Below are 18,004 nucleotides of genomic sequence, written 5' to 3'. Positions count from 1 at the left end.
AATGAACTATATTACATCTGATGTAAAGGTTGGAATGATTTCAATACAAACAATATGATCAATATTCCTTCACCTGAGCTATATCTTTTACAGACATAAATTAGGAAAAAGAAAACAATTTATAATAATTATCCTATATTCTGATATGAGTAGGTGGTACATGTGAATTAATAGGTGAAATATGGTCAGACACACCACACTCCAAAGTAAATAACAGATGTGCCTGAAGCAAATTCCATGGCTTCCTCAACAACCCACCCAGATGTTAGTCACACTGAGCCAGCTAGTTCTTTTCATTCATTCATAGGATATGGGCTTCGCTAGCTAGGCCAGCATTTATTGCCCATCCCTAGTTGCCCCTGAGAAGGTGGTTGTGAGCTGCCTTCTTGAACCTCTGCAGTACATATGGTGTAGGTGCACCCACAGTGCTGTTAGGGAGAGAGTTCCAGGATTTTGACCCAGCGACAATGAAGGAATAGTGATATATTTCCAAGTCAGGATGGTGAGTTACTTGGAGGCTGAAGCATTCACAACAATCTTCAGCCAGAAGTGCTGAGTGGATGATCCATTTCAGTCTCCTCTAGAGGTCCCCAGCATCTCACATGCCAGTCTTCAGCCAATTCAATTCACTCCACATGATATCAAGAAATGGCTGAAGGCACTGGATACTGCAAAGGCTATGGGCCCTGACAATATTCCAGCAATAGTTCTGAAGACTTGTGCTCAAGAACTTGCCACACCCCTACCCAAGCTATTCCAGTACAGCTACAACACTGGCATCTACCTGGCCAAGTGGAAAATTGCCTAGGTATGTCCTGTACACAAAAAGCAGGACAAATCCAACCCGGCCAATTACCACCCCATCAGTCTACTCTTGATCATCAGTAAAGTAATGGAAGGAGTTATCAACAGTGCTATCAAACAGCACTTGCTTAACAATAAACCACTCACTGATGCCCAGTTTGGGTTCTATCAGGGCCACTCAGCTCCTGACCTCATTACAGCCTTAGTTCAAACATGAACATAGTCTCACTGAAACTCTGTCTTTCTGATGAGAGTTTCCAATCTCCACATTTGAAGAACTCACCTTGGAATTCTCTCCAAAAGTCACTCTCACTTGGACGGCTTCAACAAGGATCCACCTCCAAGATTTCAATCTTCTCTTCTGAGATTCCTCCCCCTGGATCTCCAAGTACACTCAAACTTCAACTTCCAAGCACACTTTCAGATATTTGGCCGTGCTAAGGAGAACACTGCTCCAAAAGGCCCGCAGTAACGAGTCACCGATCTTTGGCTGCCTTCTCATATCTTCTGGGCTTCTCAAGCCCACTTTGCTTCAAGTCTGCTCCCTGAAGTGGGGTCTCTCTTTTAACTCTGAGTGTATTTCTCTGCTCCTTTCAACTTTACTTAACTACACAAAGGCCTGTAAGAGGGAATTAGGGGATTGATATCGCTCTTGACTCTGTTACGATCAGGTAAAGAGGGGTAGAATGGCTTCCCCCCTTCTCCCATTCCTTGTTTGATCACAATAGGGATGTTTTTTTTTTAAAGGATACACTGGTCAATTCAGTTTAACTGTTAACTGCTGTGACTGTAAAAGACACATAGACAGGTTTGCTTGTAAGTTTTTAAAAAATAGTATTTATTGTACTTAACACCTGGCCTTGATAAAAATGCTCCAACTCTCTCATGCATATGTATTCTTGAGTTCACACATGCACACAAGTCACAAAGTGGGAGGATAGATTAAGCAGTTTTTTAAAGTCCAATAAAAGTCAGTGGTTTACGGATCTTGTAGATTGATAACTTGGATGGTTTCAAACGCAGCTTAATGGTCCCTCTGGAATTGGCGTTGAGATGATTTAAAGATGTTGATGAACGATTTACACCTTCTGGAGGCAGCAGCTGCCGGGCTGTTCCTTGAAACTCTGCCTGCGGTGAGTGGGTGGTTAAACAACAGGCAGGATTCAAACTTGCAGGATGGATGGAGAGAGAGAGAGAGACACTGTGTGTGTGTCTACTCGGGGACCACTTCTGTCCTCTAGCCTGGAAAAAAGCAGTTTCTGCAAAAGCACAAAAGAGGGTTGGTTGGCTCATCACATGATCTCTTTTCACCAACTGAACGAATGTGGTCATAGCAAGTTGATTCCATGGTTTTATGGTTCCATGGTTTAGACATGATTAGATTATGGCCGGACGTGTTCCTTTCTTAGCCAAAGCCCATTGTCCAAAGTGATTAGTTCTAATGGCTTGTTCCCCATCCAGTTGAATTCGCAGGTGCTTGTCTGGATGTTTTGTGCACAGGTCAGGAAACTTGGTCATTCATATTCCTCTAAGGTGATTGACTTTGATGGGTGAACACAAGAAAATATGAAATAGGAACAGGAGTAGACCATATGGTCTGTTGAGCCTGCTCCGCCATTCAATATGATCATGGCTGATCTTGGGCTTCAACTCCATTTTCCCGTATGCTCGCCATATCACTTAATTCCCTGCAAGACCAAAAATCTGTCTATCCCAACCTTAAATGTATTCAGTGATGGGGCATCCACAACTCTCTGGGATAGAGAATTCCAAAGATTCACAACCCTTTGAGCGAAGTAATTTCTCCTCAGTCTTAAATGATTGATCCCTTATCCTGGGACTGTGACCCTGTGTTTTAGACTCCTCCCCAGCTGGCAGAAACAATCTCTCTGCATATACCCTATCAAACCCCCTTAGAATTTTGTAGGTTTTGATGAGATCACCTCTCATTCTTCTGAATTCCAGAGAATATAAGCCCAATTTACTTTGCCGTTCATCATAGGGCAACCCCCTCATCCCAGGGACCAATCGAGAGAATGTGCGCTGTTCCACTTCCAATGCAAGCATGTCCTTTCTCAAAAGTGGAGACCTAAACTGCGCACACATTCCAGATATGGTCTCAGGGTTTTTGGATAGCCTGACTCCATTTTTAATGGTTTGGGAATTTGTAAGGTACAATCATGCAAATATTTGGCCATCTTAGGAGCTGTGGTTTTAAGTCACTGAAATGCTGTTGATTAGTCTTTTAAAACTCAACCAGCCCAATAAAGTAATTAATAAAAATGACCATTAAAAAGCATCGAGCAGTAGAGTTAACTAATAAAACCTTCTTTACCTTTTTACTGTGATAGGCTCACCTGTGAGCCCATCAGCAGCAAACACAGGAGAGAAGTGACCTCTGATTGGAGGGGCAGCTCCTTGCAGAATCTTTAATTGAATTTACCTGTAGTTTGAACACTGGCTTCAGAGGCCACAAGGGCCATGGGTTGGAGAAGCCTGCCATAGGCAGTCTTGTAAAATTTTGTGTACTGGCTGTTTGTAATTTTAAACTACAGTCCTCAGTGGTGAGTCAGCAGTGTTTACTTCAGCTGGGCACTTGGTAAACCTCTTCATTTGATTCACTTTACCTTGAAGCTTTAACTATCATTAAACCAAAAAGGAAGTCTGTGACATGAGGTTCACCAAAACCTATTAGTCTGTCCTTTCTTTTGGAGGCAGGTCCATTTTCATCTTGTGGTAAAATGTCCATGAATACTCCCCAACCTTCTGCTATAAATTTGGCAGCAGCATGCCCTGCACTCCGAGAAGCCTTTCCACTCATCTCTTGTTGAAGTTGCAGCAGGCAATCGGGAGCATCTTGCAGTCTTACTGGTGCTGTTATTTTGAATTTCCTGGTCTGGAGACATTTCCTAAACAAGAATTATGGTACAATAGTCTCATTAGTACTGCAATTTCTTGTTTTGACTTAATTGAGGGTATACAGTGAATCCTGCTCCTATTGCAGTACCAATTACTACAAAGCACTGAAACTGAAGAGTTCCAGTAGATTGGAGACAAAATCTTCCGGGGATCTGAAACTGCAGTGACAATGACTCTATAGTTTCTTTTAACAATGGATTAGCTAATAGGTAAAACTTGGCGCAGTTTACAGCTCTATTGAGTTCCTCTGAGTTTGCTGCAATTCAGATTCAAAACAGTAAATAGCTGCCAGCAAACTTGCCACAAGAAATCCACAATGTTGTATTCATTCGGTACTGAATACAGCAATATTAGGAACAGTAGCAGAGCAGTTATTTTATGGGACTAGTAATTCTGAGGCCTAGACTAGTGACCGACAGTTATGGGTTCAAATCCCACCATGGCAGCTGAGGAATTTCAATTCAGTTAAATTTCAATTAAATAATCCTGGATTGAAAAGCTAGTATCAGCTATGGTGACCATATAAATGCTGATTGTTGTTTTGAAAAATAAACCTACCTGGTTCACTAATGCTTTTTGGGAAGGAAATCTGCTGTTCTTACATGGTCTGGCCCATATGTGACGAAATACTACAGCAATGCGATTGACTATTAACTGCCCTTTGAAATGACCTAGCAAGCCAGGCATTCAGTTGTACCAAACTGCTATGACAAAGCATAAGAAGATCAGGCAGGATGGATCACCTGGCATCATCCTGGGTATCAGATTCCAACACAATGGCACACCTTGCCCTGTTGACACTGCAAAGTCTGCTCACTAATTTCTAGGGGACTTGTGCCAAAATTGGGAGAGCTGTTGTACAGACCAGTCAGTCAACAGCCTGACATACTCACACTCATTGAATGATACCTTACAGCCAATGCCCCAGACACCTCCATCATCATCATCCCTGGGTATGTCCTGTCCCACCAGCACCAGAGCAGCCCAGTGGGTGGTATAAGGTTGGGAGGGAGTTGTCCTGTCAATGGTGACATGTTATGACCCTATGAAGTTTCATGGCATCAGGTTAAACAAGGGCAAGGAAACCTGCTGATTATCAGTTACTGCCCTCCACCACCACCATCTCCATACTCTGCTGGCGAATCAATGCTCCTTCATGTTGAACATTGCTTGAAAGAAGCACTGAGGCTAACAGGGGCACAGAATGTATTCTGGGTGGGGGATTTCAATATCCGTCACCAACATTGGATCGGGTAGCACCACTGATGACTGAGTCCTGAAGGACGTATCTGCCAAACTGGACCTGTGGGGGGTAGTGTGAGAGAATCAATGAGGGAAAAACCTACTTGACCTTATCCTCACCGTCTGTCCGGTGCAGGTGAATGTGTCCATTGCAGTATTAGCAGTCCTCGTGGAGACAAAGTCTTGTCTTCACACTGAGGATACCATCTATCATGTTGTATAGTACTACCACTGTGCTAAGTGAGAGAGTTTCAGAACAGACCTAGCAGCTCAAAAATGGGCATCCATGAGGTGCTCTGTGCTATTGGCAGTGGCTGCAGAATTGTATTCAACCACAATCTGTAACCTCATGGCTAGAGGCGCAGCCAGTTCTGGAGCACAAGGCTCCCTAGCTAACAGCAATGTAGGAGCACCTTCACCACATGGACCTGCAGTGGTTCATAAAGGCAACTCACCACCACTCCACCACTTTCTCAAGGGCAATTAGGGATTGGCATTGACACACCCACATTCCACAAATGAATTAAAAATGAAAGTACTTTGCATAAGCTAAGAAGTCCGCGGTCAGACTGTTTAGTGTGGTTTATGATGTAGGACACAGCAATTATTTTACCCGAGGAGTACACAACACTCTGACTCCAGCAATGAGTCACAATATAAAGTTACTCAGTCACCTTAATGGCTAATTTCACTGTTTAACTTTTGATTTAAATACGATTGCAAACTTATACAAAGATAAGAATTTGTATTCTAAAGCACTGATGTTTTAAAAAAAGTCAGATTTAGGTGGGTGGTTTGTGATCATTTTAACCACAAGCGCATAGAACGGTACCCGAGTAGGAAAATTGAGTGGGCTCCACAGTGGGGAGGCAGCCTTCCTTATCTGATTTTCCTTATTTTGTTATTCCCAGGTGATGAAAATTTACTGCCAGGGTGTTCAGTTTATTTTCTATCAGTTCCTAGGCTCTCCTCCAACCAAAATCGAAAAACACATCTGTCTAGTCTGAAATCGGAAAGATGCTAATTCGACAACAGGGCTAAGTTTGAAGTTGGTTGCTGTGTTTCAGGATGATGTAGCTGGGAAATTGAGGGTCTGCGGTACCTGATTTCCATCCTTTAAGTAGTGGAAAATCGGCTGCTACACACCCATGACTCCCCAGCTGGTACTCCTGTGAGCACTGTTTTGTCCTGAGTTCTTGACTGTGAAATCAGCCTTTCTGGGTCATTTCAATAATCTAGCTAAACTGCTCAAGGCAACCACTACAAGCTGGTTAAATTAATGTGCAAATTCTAATTTAATTACCAAAGCAGGCTGACTTGAAGGAACTTAAGTTAACCTTTTAATGGACTGAATTTTATAGTTTTGCAGTTTTCAATTTTAAAATGGTTGAGTGTTTTTTTTCAAGGATTATGTCTGCTGCATCTTTTAACTTACCTTCAATGCAACCAAATTAAAATGACAAATTTACCAGCTTTAAAAATAATATTCTCCTTCTGCTATCTTCAGTGATTCCAGAATTGTTCATATTCAAAACTAATTGGATTTTGGACTCCACCATTACATCACACAAATTTATCAGGTGATTTGATAAGTCCCATTAATTTTGCAATTGCACATATCTGATTAGCTAGTCAAACTTGTTCATGATACAAGAATCCAGGTGGTTCCAAGTGGTTGCTTGTTGCATCCCTCAAGACTGTTATGAGCACATGGTACATACCCAATGCTAATGTGGTTGTCCTGTATTAAAGAGTTCCATTTCAAATTACAGTCATTCAGGTTTTAGGAGAGCTGAGCTACCACCATGAGATTTTTTTTGTTATTATGGAACAAGCCAAAGAACTTCAGTCAAAGGATGCAAAGAAAAAGTGAATTCAGTCTATTCAAGGCAGTGATTTTTATGTACCTTACAAATTCCCAGTATATCCTGATAACTTCCCAGCTTTGTCCTTTTGTTTGTTCCATTATAAACCTGTTTTTTTTTTAAATTGTTGCACTATTCAGTAATTGTGGAAACCATATTTATATCCAACACTTGAAATGAATATGGTACTAAATTATGTGAATTTATTGGGATTCTCTGTCTTCGTTTGAACAAATAATATAGAATGTACAGAGCGTTGTACAAATTTAATCTCAGGATCTTTACTTTTTTGTGTCAACCATACTGGAAAGGAACTAGTTCTGGTGAAGCACCTGGTCTGTTCTGGTTGAAGTCAAATACTGGGTCATCTAACATTAAAACCACAACCACAGGTAATGTGAGTGTCCATGAGACCTAGCCCCTGCTTTCAACTCCATTCTCACTAAACTTCTAATCATCCAACTTTCCTTCCTGCTCCCCATGCTAGCTGATATTGTAAGCAGTTTCCTCTCCTCAGGTACTATATTCTTCCTCAGAAAACCCATCCTTGAACCCTTCTGTCATTGCAAATTACCACCCCATTTTCAACCTACCTTTCCTCTTCAATGTCCTTGAACGTGTTATTACCTCTCAGATTCGATGCTATCTTTCCCATAACTCCATGTTTGAACCTCGCTGATCAGGTTTTCACACCTGCCACAACACTGAAACTTATTCAAAGTCACAAATTGCATCCTATGTGACTGTGTTAAACTACCCTTCTTCACCCTTCTCAACTGCTCTGCCATCTTTGACTTGACTGACCTCGCCATCCTCCACTAACACTTCACCTCCATTGGGCCTGTAAATGGGACTGCACTCGCCTGGTTCCACTCTTATGGGGTACATGTGGAGAAGAAATAGAATAATTTGGGTGAAACTAGCACAGTTTATTTCGATGATAACTGGTTACATCTCTAAGTAAATATAAAATTATATTTCACATTTAGCAATTTTTTTGGATACGGGAATAAAAACTAGGCACTGAGCATCAGTGGTGTCCCTCTCTCTCGCCAGGTCATAGAAGAAACCTCCTTTCACTGAGCTACTTCCCCCACCTTTTCCTAATTCACTTTCTTTTTTCTCAATTAAATTATGTCAATAAGATAGGGGAAAAAAAGTCTAGTCCCCCAAGCAGTCAGGGAAGAGTTGGTGTTGCTCCTCCAATCCTTCACCCCTTTTGGGTACCCCTGCAGTGTAGAGTGTTTCAAAATAAACTGCGGAAAATCTCAATGCTGCACTTCTTTCTCTACAGATCACTCGCTACAGGCTGAAATGTGCTAGGAATGCATGAATCTAGCTAGCAGCTTCTACGTTAATCATCAAACCCTAAATGAAAAGAGCAATATTTAAAAGTTAATGAAAGCCATAAATCTTGTTTTTTGTGCATACAATAGCATTTATTTAGTAGTTCATGTTTAAGGATTTTAGCATAGTGCAGTCTGCCAGCAACACATTTGTGTAGAGAGATTTTCAGTAGCTTTGTGCTGTAAACCTATTTGCTATAACAATAAGGTTTATGGAAGTAGTCTTCAAAGCAGGTAAAGTGAGAACTTGCTCCCTTCATGCTTCTCTGTAACAGAATAAAGGAAGATTATTGACCTCTCTTCAATATTCAATGTATAAATATTTAAGATAAATATTCAGATTTCCAGTATCCGCAGCACTTTGCTTTTGCATCAATATTTAAACTTTGTTAAGCAGTTACGTCCAACAGAACTAAATGTTCTGCCCAATTTCAGAAGAGAAAATAATAGTCACATTTTAAATACCAATCATATTAAACACTGAACACACCAGAGAGGAAAAAAAAACAAAGACTAGTTTATCCCTCTTTCCTGTGAAAGTAGTGCAGATTTGGGGTAAGGCTTTTGTGAAGAAATATATCAAACATGTACAAATGAACGCCGCAGCAGTACAAGCAATCATTAAAATTTATCTTTGGCATTGGACAACACTCAATTATGCTAGCCACTTATAGAGATAGGGCCTTTGGAAAGTGTGCATGCCTGCGTCAACACATTTCCTGGAAGATGTGTACTTGTACTTGGACAGAATACAATACATTAATTGTGAATTCTGATTCAGTCACGTAAACATGTTGGTAGCTTAGCAGTACATGCTGTAAAACAAAAATTTAGTATCAGAAAAATGAGGATATGATTGAGAAAAAATAAAATTTGTGCCATCAAAGAGAAAAAAGGCTCAATCTTTGGGTACTCAATTCTATCAGGTAGGATTGGGCAGGGCAAAGCTCATTCCCCATCTGATAGAATCGCTCTGAGGCCTAACCAATTCTGGTGGTTCAGCTTCATAACAAAGGTGAGTTGCTCACAGATTACGAGCAGCTCCCTGATTGGAGAAGGACCAAAACCCAGCAGCTAAAGCTAGGTAAAACAGGCAGGGGGGAAGCGATCCTGGGGAACGGACATGGAAGTCGGACATCACAGGATCTACCTTTATGAAGCCAGAGGAACAATTAACACTCTTCCCACAAAAGTCCATTTAAAATTTGAAATCTATCCCTTTTTGAACAACCTACAATAGCTCCTTTAAGCACTGCAGGATGGGTCACTCAATTTCTTTTATTAACAATGGTTAGAGCATGCGCAGTGCATACTATGCCAATTGGTAATGAAAATAGCACTGGGGATCCTATAACCAGCATCAGACTCCAATCCATATATTGAAATAAGGCTTGTGTTTGTTTTGGGCAGGCGAGTTGGTCACCCATCTCTTTCACGTGTGGAGTTAGGTTTCAGCTACACAGCTGCACTCATACACTCAGTTGGAAGTTGAGTTGGGATGACCTTGGTTAGCCAGTAGGCGAGAAATTTATTTTTAAAAATTGCGTATGCCGGTCACCCCGAGTTTATGGGGCAGTTGGCCAATGAAAATTATCTTCAAGAAAGCAGATCGAATGGTCAACCTTAGCAATGAGTTCCAAGTTATCACTAGACTGAAATATATAACTTTTACTGTTCTGTTTTTGGGTCAGCAAATCTCTCACCAGATATCCATGATGATTTAGTTCATGAATATCCAGACGTAGGAAAAGAATCAAATTGTCTCTGTGTTTCCAGATAGTGAGTGGGATATTGCTCCACAGTCTATCCAATGATTACGTTAAGCAATTTAGTGCAGGTCAGTTATAGTGCAGAACTGGCAGATCAGCTCCCATCCTCAAACAGGGCAGTGCGAGAGGTAATGTTCTGTTCTAATAGCTCCTCAGATGAACAAAAGGACGGAAAGTTGTTTTTGAATTTTACTTCTGTTGGCCAGCATGAACTTCTACCAGGCTTCCACCAAATCTGCAACTGACAACTATGAGGTGTATGACTGAAGCAACAAGATTGATTTTCCTGTTCCGCATTCTGTATCAGCTTACCGTAGTATGGTTGTGATAAAAAATTCACCAGGTATGAAACTGAGGGCTTGAGCCATATTCTGTCACTGGACAACACAGTGATGCAATGTTACATGCAGTGATACTGAACCACTCCTCCATAAAATACATCTTTCCTTTAAATGCAAGGTGCCATTATGAGTAACAGTGATACTCACGTGGTCTCCAGCTTATGATCTGGCAAGCCTTGTAACATTCTGTTCTCATTGTAGTGCTTCAATGCTTGCTGTGCCAGCATTTCCGAGAACTCAGGATCCTCCCAGTGGTTCTGTCCCGAGACCAGGAAGGTCAATGGAGGCGAATCAAAGATCTGGACAGTAACAGTGGTACCGGTGTCTTTGGATGGACCATCGTTTGCGGTTCTTGACATTATCTGGGATTGGGGGGGGGGGGGTAAATGATCTAAGTCAATTCAGTTGTGTATAAGCTAGCAGAATAGAAAAAGAGTGTTGTGACTCAAACAAGAACAGCCAGGAAAGGTTAATTGAGCCCAATTACAGTCAACTTAATTGGTACCTTGTTCTATCTTACTTCATCCTGCCATTGATTTCTGATTATGACCCTACTGGTATCTCCCACCACATTTCCTTAGTTCAGAGAAATGAGAGAATTAAAACGTCTGTGCCAAAAGGCTATGGTGTCTGGGAGCTGGGTGGGATGAGGGGGCCTCCAAGTTTGCACAGGCAACAGGGGCCAGTGTTAGGTGCCTTGAAGTGGCCTCCCTGTGGGTCAGAGCTCCACGCAGGCCTAGGCCCTCACTGCCTGGATACAGGAGTAGCCACATGCTGTCCTGTAGAGTGGTGGCCTTTGGCTGCAAGATCCTTTTTTTTTCAAGTTTAAGATTTAAAACAGTTGGAGAGAGGGCACTTGTCCTCAATTACAGCCTGCTGCTCTTTCCAAGCTGGAAATCCCTCCAACTTCAACCATCTTTAATAGGACACCGTAAAAATAATAATGAGTGACTGTTTCCCCCTGGGGGCGGGTTCGGAACCCAGTAACAGTCTGTTTCCCGCACCACCACCCCATCCCCCACCTTGCCACAAAAGAGGTAAAATCCTGTGCTATAACTCATCAGCCACTTTTGTTTTTCCAGAGTAATAACCAACAGTTATTCATCCACATGAAGGTTTTAACTTGGAGTTCCAAAACAAAATGAATGCAGCAATAAACATGGATAAAATAGGCACAGGCAAATGGCCAATGTGGAAATTACTCTGTTTTGGGTTTGAGGAAGATTGTTTCATATGTGCAGATCCAAGTTTCAGTTACATTGTTGCACTTGACATCCTGAGCAGCAAATTTGCATAGAGATTGATTTTTACTGCACACCGCTCATCAGTCATGGTGCTGCTACAGTTCTGCCCATTAATGTGAATTTTAAATTAGATGACACATAAAGGAGGTAAGGATAATTTCTTGTATCCACACTCATTTGCAAATAATTCTAAATCAAAATTTGGTTCTTCGACATTACTGCATAAATATTTTAAATGACATGCAAATCATGCAACCATTTAACATACAGGAATTTCCTTTGTGAAGAGACTGGGTTTGTAATACACAGCACAGACATTGATATAAAACACAAAAGGAATTGTTTATATCAATGTCCTCCTACTCCAATGAGTCAATGAACTAATGCACCACCTGGTGTGGTAGCGAAATGTTCAGAAAATAAAGGTACAAGATAGCACAGCGTTAATTCAGACAATTTCTATCAGAGCACTTGATCTCAGTACCCTTGGAGTCAGGAGGCGCAAAATCACCCAGGACCTGCACTGCTATGTGATCCCTGCTCATTAATGTACATCCGTGGATGAAGTTCGCCTGTGTTGCCTTAATAAAATGGGCTTTGACCTTTCATAGATTTTCCAGTTGGGGTTATTTTAAAGCTAAGGTTAAATGTGTAAAGTAACCATTATTTAGTCACTCGTAAAGAGTCATCACTTGAATGAGGTTCCAGAGAGCTACAGCTGCTTGTGGAATGTAACCCCTGACGTCAGTCAATGTCTTCAGCAGAATTCAGGGAAAAATACTGAGGATAGTGAAATTAAAATCACTAAACCTTCATTAACCTGTGTATTTGCTCCAATTTCAAAGTGTTGTTGAACGCTTTCTTTCCTTTACAAAAAAACCTCAGAATATTTTTTCTTAAAAATGCCAACGAAAAGGCCCTGAAATTCTAACGGGCCACTTGAGCCCTTTATTTTAAATTCTAATGGGCCACTTCTGCGATGAGTAACTCACCTCCTGACTCCCCAAAGCCTGTTCACCATCTACAAGGCACAAGTCAGGAGTGTAATGGAACACTCTCCACTTGCCTGGATGAGTACAGCTCCAACAACACTCAAGAAACTCGACACCATCCAAGTCAAAGCAGCCCGCTTCATTGGCATCCCATCCACCTGAAAACATTCATTCCCTCCACCACTGACGCACAATAAGAGCAGTGTGCATCATCTACAAGATGCACAGCAGCAAGTCACCAAGGCTCCTTCAACAGCATCTGCCAAACCCTCGACCTCAACCACCTAGGACAAGGGCAGCAGATGCGTGAGTACACCACCACTTGCAAGCTCCCTTCCAAACCACACACCATTCTGACTTGGAAATATATAGCTGTTCCTTCACTGTCACTGGGTCAAAATCCTGGAACTCCCTCCCTAACAGCACTGTGGGTGTACCTACACCACATGGGCTCCAGAGGTTTAAGATGGCAACTCACCACCACTTTCTCAAGGGCAATTAGGGATGGGAAATAAATGCTGGCCGAACCAGCGATGCCTACATCCCGTGAAAGAATAAAAAAAAGGTGGACTGACAGTGCACCCCGAGACAGATGTCCCCCTGTACCTGTCAATGCTGAAAATAAATAAATGGCAGACTTACTAAATGAATACCTTTTTTCTTATTAGTCTTCACAGTGGAGGAAGAAGATCAAGTACCAGAGATATGAGGAAAACTAAAAATAAATTAATTTTAGATTATTTTTCACTAATACAGTAAGTAAAAGAGTCTCAATGGATGATATTTATTTCAGAGATCATTTCATAACCTTTCACATAAGAGGTGTTGGCATAAATGGAAGAGCTTGTTATTGAAAGCAAATTTCTGACATGTAAAGAATGGTTAGGATGTATGAGACAGAGAGTAGGGATAATGGGTATGTGTTCCAAATGGCAGTAAGTGAGTAGTGGTATTCCCCAGGAATCTCTACTGGGGCCTCAGATTTTCACTACAGAGAGTCATTAACTAAATTTACTAAAAGCAGCCAGCTTGATGGCATAGTAAGAAGTGTACATGGGAGCAGAAAGTTGTAAAGGGACATTGAAAGATTCATGGAGTTCAATGCGGACAAGTAGGATTTGAACATCAGAAAAATCAATCCGATTTATTTTATAAATGGCAAGAAGCTGGGGCCAGTAGAGAAACAGGGAGATTTAATTATACTTTAGTTGCATAAAGCTCCAGTTAGATTGCATCTGGAGTACTGCATTCTGTGCTGGGCATCACACCTCAGGAAGGATGTATTGGCCTTGGTGTGCATGCAACACAGATTCATCAGAATGATACCTGGGCTAAAAATGTTAAATTATGAAGGCAGGTTGCATAAACCAGGCTTGTATTCCCTAAAGTATATACAGTTCAGGTGTGAAACAATTGAGGTGTTTAAGATGATTAAAGGATTTATAGGGTAGGTGGAAACTTTTTCCTCGACGGGGGAGTGCAGAACAAGGGGGCGTTACCTCAAAAATAGAGCTAAGCTGTTCAGAAGTGAGGGAAGCTCTTCCTCACCCAAACAATACTGAAAATCTGGAACAATCATCCACAATGTTGCCACTAGGTCAATTGAAGACATCAAAATTAAGATTCATCTATTTTCTACATAATGGAATTAAGGGATATGGAGCTTAGGCAGGTAAATGGAGCTAAGATGACGCTGCTGAATGGTGGAACAGGCTTGAGGAGCTGAATGGCCTACTCCTGTTCCTGCATCGAGTGTTGATTCTGCTATGAATTGCAGAATCACCTTATTTAAACATCTATTGCTGTTCAGAATTACAACTCCTGTGGGAGCACCCTGGCGAAGGCTCTGGAATTATGACTGCAGTCTTTAAAAAGCAAGAACAACAGACTGGAGGAGTGAATAACTAGACGAGTATTTGGCACAGTGAGTTGACTGTTAGGTAGCTGTAATGGATGATTCCTGCGCTTCTGAAAAGTTTTCAAATGGAGGAGCAGGAAATTACAAGGAAACAGAAAATTCCATTTCAACATTCAGACCCTCCTGGATGTGATGAAATGAAGGAGGGAAAGACTGTTTAACCTCTTAAATTAACAGCTGCTATCTAATTATCCCATATTGTCATCAGAGCTATAATCTGTGCTATTGTGAAGTTGCGGACTGGTATCAAGTGACGTCTGAAAGGGTGGGTTGTTGCAGTTGCAGATTTCTATGAAGCTCCAATACACTGCACTAATTCTTCCAACAATGAGAAAGCTTCAATGTTACTACAAATAGTAGCAGCAGATGGCAGAATGACAGCTGTCAGTTTTTTTTCCATTTTACAAAATCCATGGTTGTCTGTGAGAAGGTGGTGTTGGGCCAAGCAAGGATATGTGACATGAAGCAGTCCGTGTCTGAATGCAGCAAGACCTGGACAATATCCAGGCTTGGGCTGACAAGTGGCAAGTAATATTCGTGCCACACAAGTGCCAGGCAATGACCATCTCCAACAAGAGAGAATCCAACCATCGCCCCTTGATATTCAATGGCCTTACCAGCACTGAATCCCCCACTATCAACATCCTGGGTGTTACCATTGACCAGAAACTGAACTGGAATAGCCATATAAATACTGTGGCTACAAGAGCAGGTCAGAGGCTAGGAATCGTGCAATGAGTAACCCACCTCCCGACTCCCCAAAGCCTGTCCACCATCTACAAGGCACAAGTCAGGAGTGTGATGGAATATTCCCCACTTGCCTGGATAAATGCAGCTCCCACAACACTCAAGCAGCTTGACACCATCCAGGACAAAGCAGCCGCTTGATTGGCACCACATCCACAAACATTCACTCCCTCCACCACTGATGCACAGCAGCAGCAGTGTGTACCATCTACAAGATGCACTGCAGGAATGCACCAAGGCTCCTTTGACAGCACCTTCCAAACCCATGACAACTACTATCTAAAAGGACAAGGGAAGGGCAGCAGACAGATGGGAACACCACCATGTGGAAGTTCTCCTCCAAGTCACTCACCACCCTGACTTGGAAATATATCGCCGTTCCTTCACTGTCGCTGGGTCAAAATCCTGGAATTCCCTTCCTAACAGCACTGCGGGTTTACCTATACAACATGGACCGCAGCGGTTCAAGAAGGCAGCTCACCACCACCTTCACAAGGGCAACTAGAGATGGACAATAATGCAGGCTCAGTCAGCGAAGCCCACATCTCGTGAATGAATATTTTGAAAATGGAAGGGAACTTGAGAGTGGTGGTGTTCTCATGCATCAGCTATCCTTGTTCTTCCGTGTGATAAGAGTCACAGGTCTGGGGGACATTGTCAAAGCAACCTTGTTGAGACACAGCAGTGTGTCTTGTAGATGGTACACACCACTGCCACTATGCATTGGTGTTGGAAGGAGTGAATGTAGTAGATGGGATACCAATGAAACGGAATTTAAGGAAATGGGAATTGGGAAGGTGGAGTTAAGGTAGATGGTCATTAATATCTTATTGAATGGTGGAGCAAACTTAATGGGCAAAATGGCCTAATTTTGTTCCTATTTCTCATGTTTGAGTGTATTTAGAATCATACTCATTCCAGGTAAGTGGAGTACTCCATCGCACACTTGACTTGTGCCTTGTCTGTTACACACCAAGTCACTAGCCAAGAACACCTGTTCTTGTAGCCATGTTATTATGTGGCTGGTTCACTTAAGTTTCAGGTCAATGATTACTCCTCCAGGATGTTGATGGTGGAGGCATTCAACAATGGTAATGCCGTTGAATGTCAAGGGGAGGTGGTTAAACTTTCTCTTGTTGGAAATGGTCATTGCCTGGCAATTGTGTGGCATGAATGTTACTTGCCACTTATCAGCCCAAACTGAATGTTGTCTGGGTCTTGCTGAATGCAAATCTGGAAGACTTCATTACCTGAGAAATTACGAATGGTATTGAGCACTGTACAATCAGGAGCGCAGGCATCCCACCTTTGACCTTATAATGGAGTGCAGGTCAGATGAAAATGGTTGGGCATGGGGCAGAAATTTTTTTCTGCTCTTAGCCATATTATTTGATTCCTCAGCCCCTGTTTAGCACCTGTTTTTAGGGATCAGAAAAATTATACTTAAGTTTAAAACCTGTTGCTCTTTGTTGATATACAACATGTTTTTCTGGCCTTTGAGCTTTGAAAGGTTTCATACCCCTGTCAGGTCTATCTGCCCTTTAAACTCACAGCTTTAACATGAAATGATCCATCAGGGTTCTGTGTATAATTTGCCAGTTTAGACACCCATCCAAACTGTTTGTTCAGCATCTCTAACTCCTTGGTGCTATTCTCCATCTTCTGCTGAAATTCTTTCATTAGATTATCATATTTCTTTGTAAAATGCTCTGCCATTGACAGAGCCTCTTCAAACGCCTTTCGTAAAGGTTTGTGTTCCGTATCAAAACACTCTGAAATGAAGGGGAGAAAAACAAATGAGTCATAGAAAAATCCTAATCATTAAAATAACGTCATGCTGCTTATTATTAATAGATGGGTGACTATTCACAATTCTACTTTGTTAATACCCAATTTAGAAACTAGCAGGGTGAAGGAACTTTCTGGGTAAATGTCTGACAAAAAAAGGTTTCCCCTCTATAATAAGCAACTTTTAAAAATCTTGTTATTTCATGGCATGAATTTTCTTCTAACAAATTGCTAAATAATTTCCTGGTTTCCGATTATAGTACTTGGATCAGAACTGTCTTGCAGCTTCTAAAATGTTTTGATCAATTAAAGCAAAGAGAATCACAATTCAGAGCAGAATTTTATACTAACTTATTTTCAATTCATTTATATTGCTTTTTCTAGTTTGAATGTATTCATTTTTATCCAATTTGATTCTTTCTTAACCATTACAACATCTAACTCTGTCAGCGTAACTCTTTATCCCCTTTTCCATCTTATACTTACCTACATTAAATATAATAAAGATATTCACTTCAACTATCCCCTTATGCTTTAAACATTCTAGTTTCATTCTTCATTTATGTTCCAACATATTACTTCCAGTTCATCCATATATATGAGAAGACAATACCTTTGATTGGAACTGAATTGTCCATAATAGATTTACTAGTTTAAAACATTTTGGTATAGCGCCTTTCATGTCAGGACACTGGATATTTACACAGGCAAATACAGCAAGCAATTGCACACAGCAAAGTCCCACAAACAGCAGTGGGAAAATGGTGCAGTTAACCTGTGTGAGTTGATGGATAAATGCTGGCTAGGCTACTGCTTGAGCTCTCCTGCTCTTCTTTGAATCATATCATGAAACCATTCACATGCATCTGAGCAGGCAGTTTAGTGACTCAAGCAAAAGATGGTACCTCCAATACACCAAGGCGATATGTGACGCAAGGGACAGAAAATCCTGGGCAATGCCTTGATAATTTAACGGTAACTCGCCCACTGCATGCAAGGCCCAACCAGTGGTACAGAACCTGGTAGAGT

At 41.5% G+C, this 18,004-nt stretch overlaps 1 protein-coding gene across 4 annotated transcripts in view; it reads right to left on the bottom strand.

Annotated features, from left to right (window-relative positions):
- Positions 1 to 8,244: 8,244 nt before the first annotated feature.
- Positions 8,245 to 18,004, bottom strand: part of clu (clusterin) — a 42,788-nt gene continuing 33,028 nt past the window's right edge. For all 4 annotated transcript variants that reach the window (XM_078542256.1, XM_078542254.1, XM_078542258.1 and 1 more), the window contains exons 7-9: positions 16,739 to 16,959; positions 10,434 to 10,648; positions 8,245 to 8,442 (exon numbers count right to left, since the gene is read on the bottom strand). In XM_078542256.1, the coding sequence (XP_078398382.1) occupies positions 8,433 to 8,442; positions 10,434 to 10,648; positions 16,739 to 16,959 (446 nt within the window). In that variant the 3' untranslated portion in view covers positions 8,245 to 8,432. The remainder of the gene's footprint in view (positions 8,443 to 10,433; positions 10,649 to 16,738; positions 16,960 to 18,004) is intronic.

This window comes from Cetorhinus maximus, chromosome 5 (assembly GCF_964194155.1).
Source record: "Cetorhinus maximus chromosome 5, sCetMax3.hap1.1, whole genome shotgun sequence".
Lineage (NCBI taxonomy): Eukaryota > Metazoa > Chordata > Chondrichthyes > Lamniformes > Cetorhinidae > Cetorhinus > Cetorhinus maximus.
This window is presented reverse-complemented; position numbering and strand designations above follow the sequence as displayed.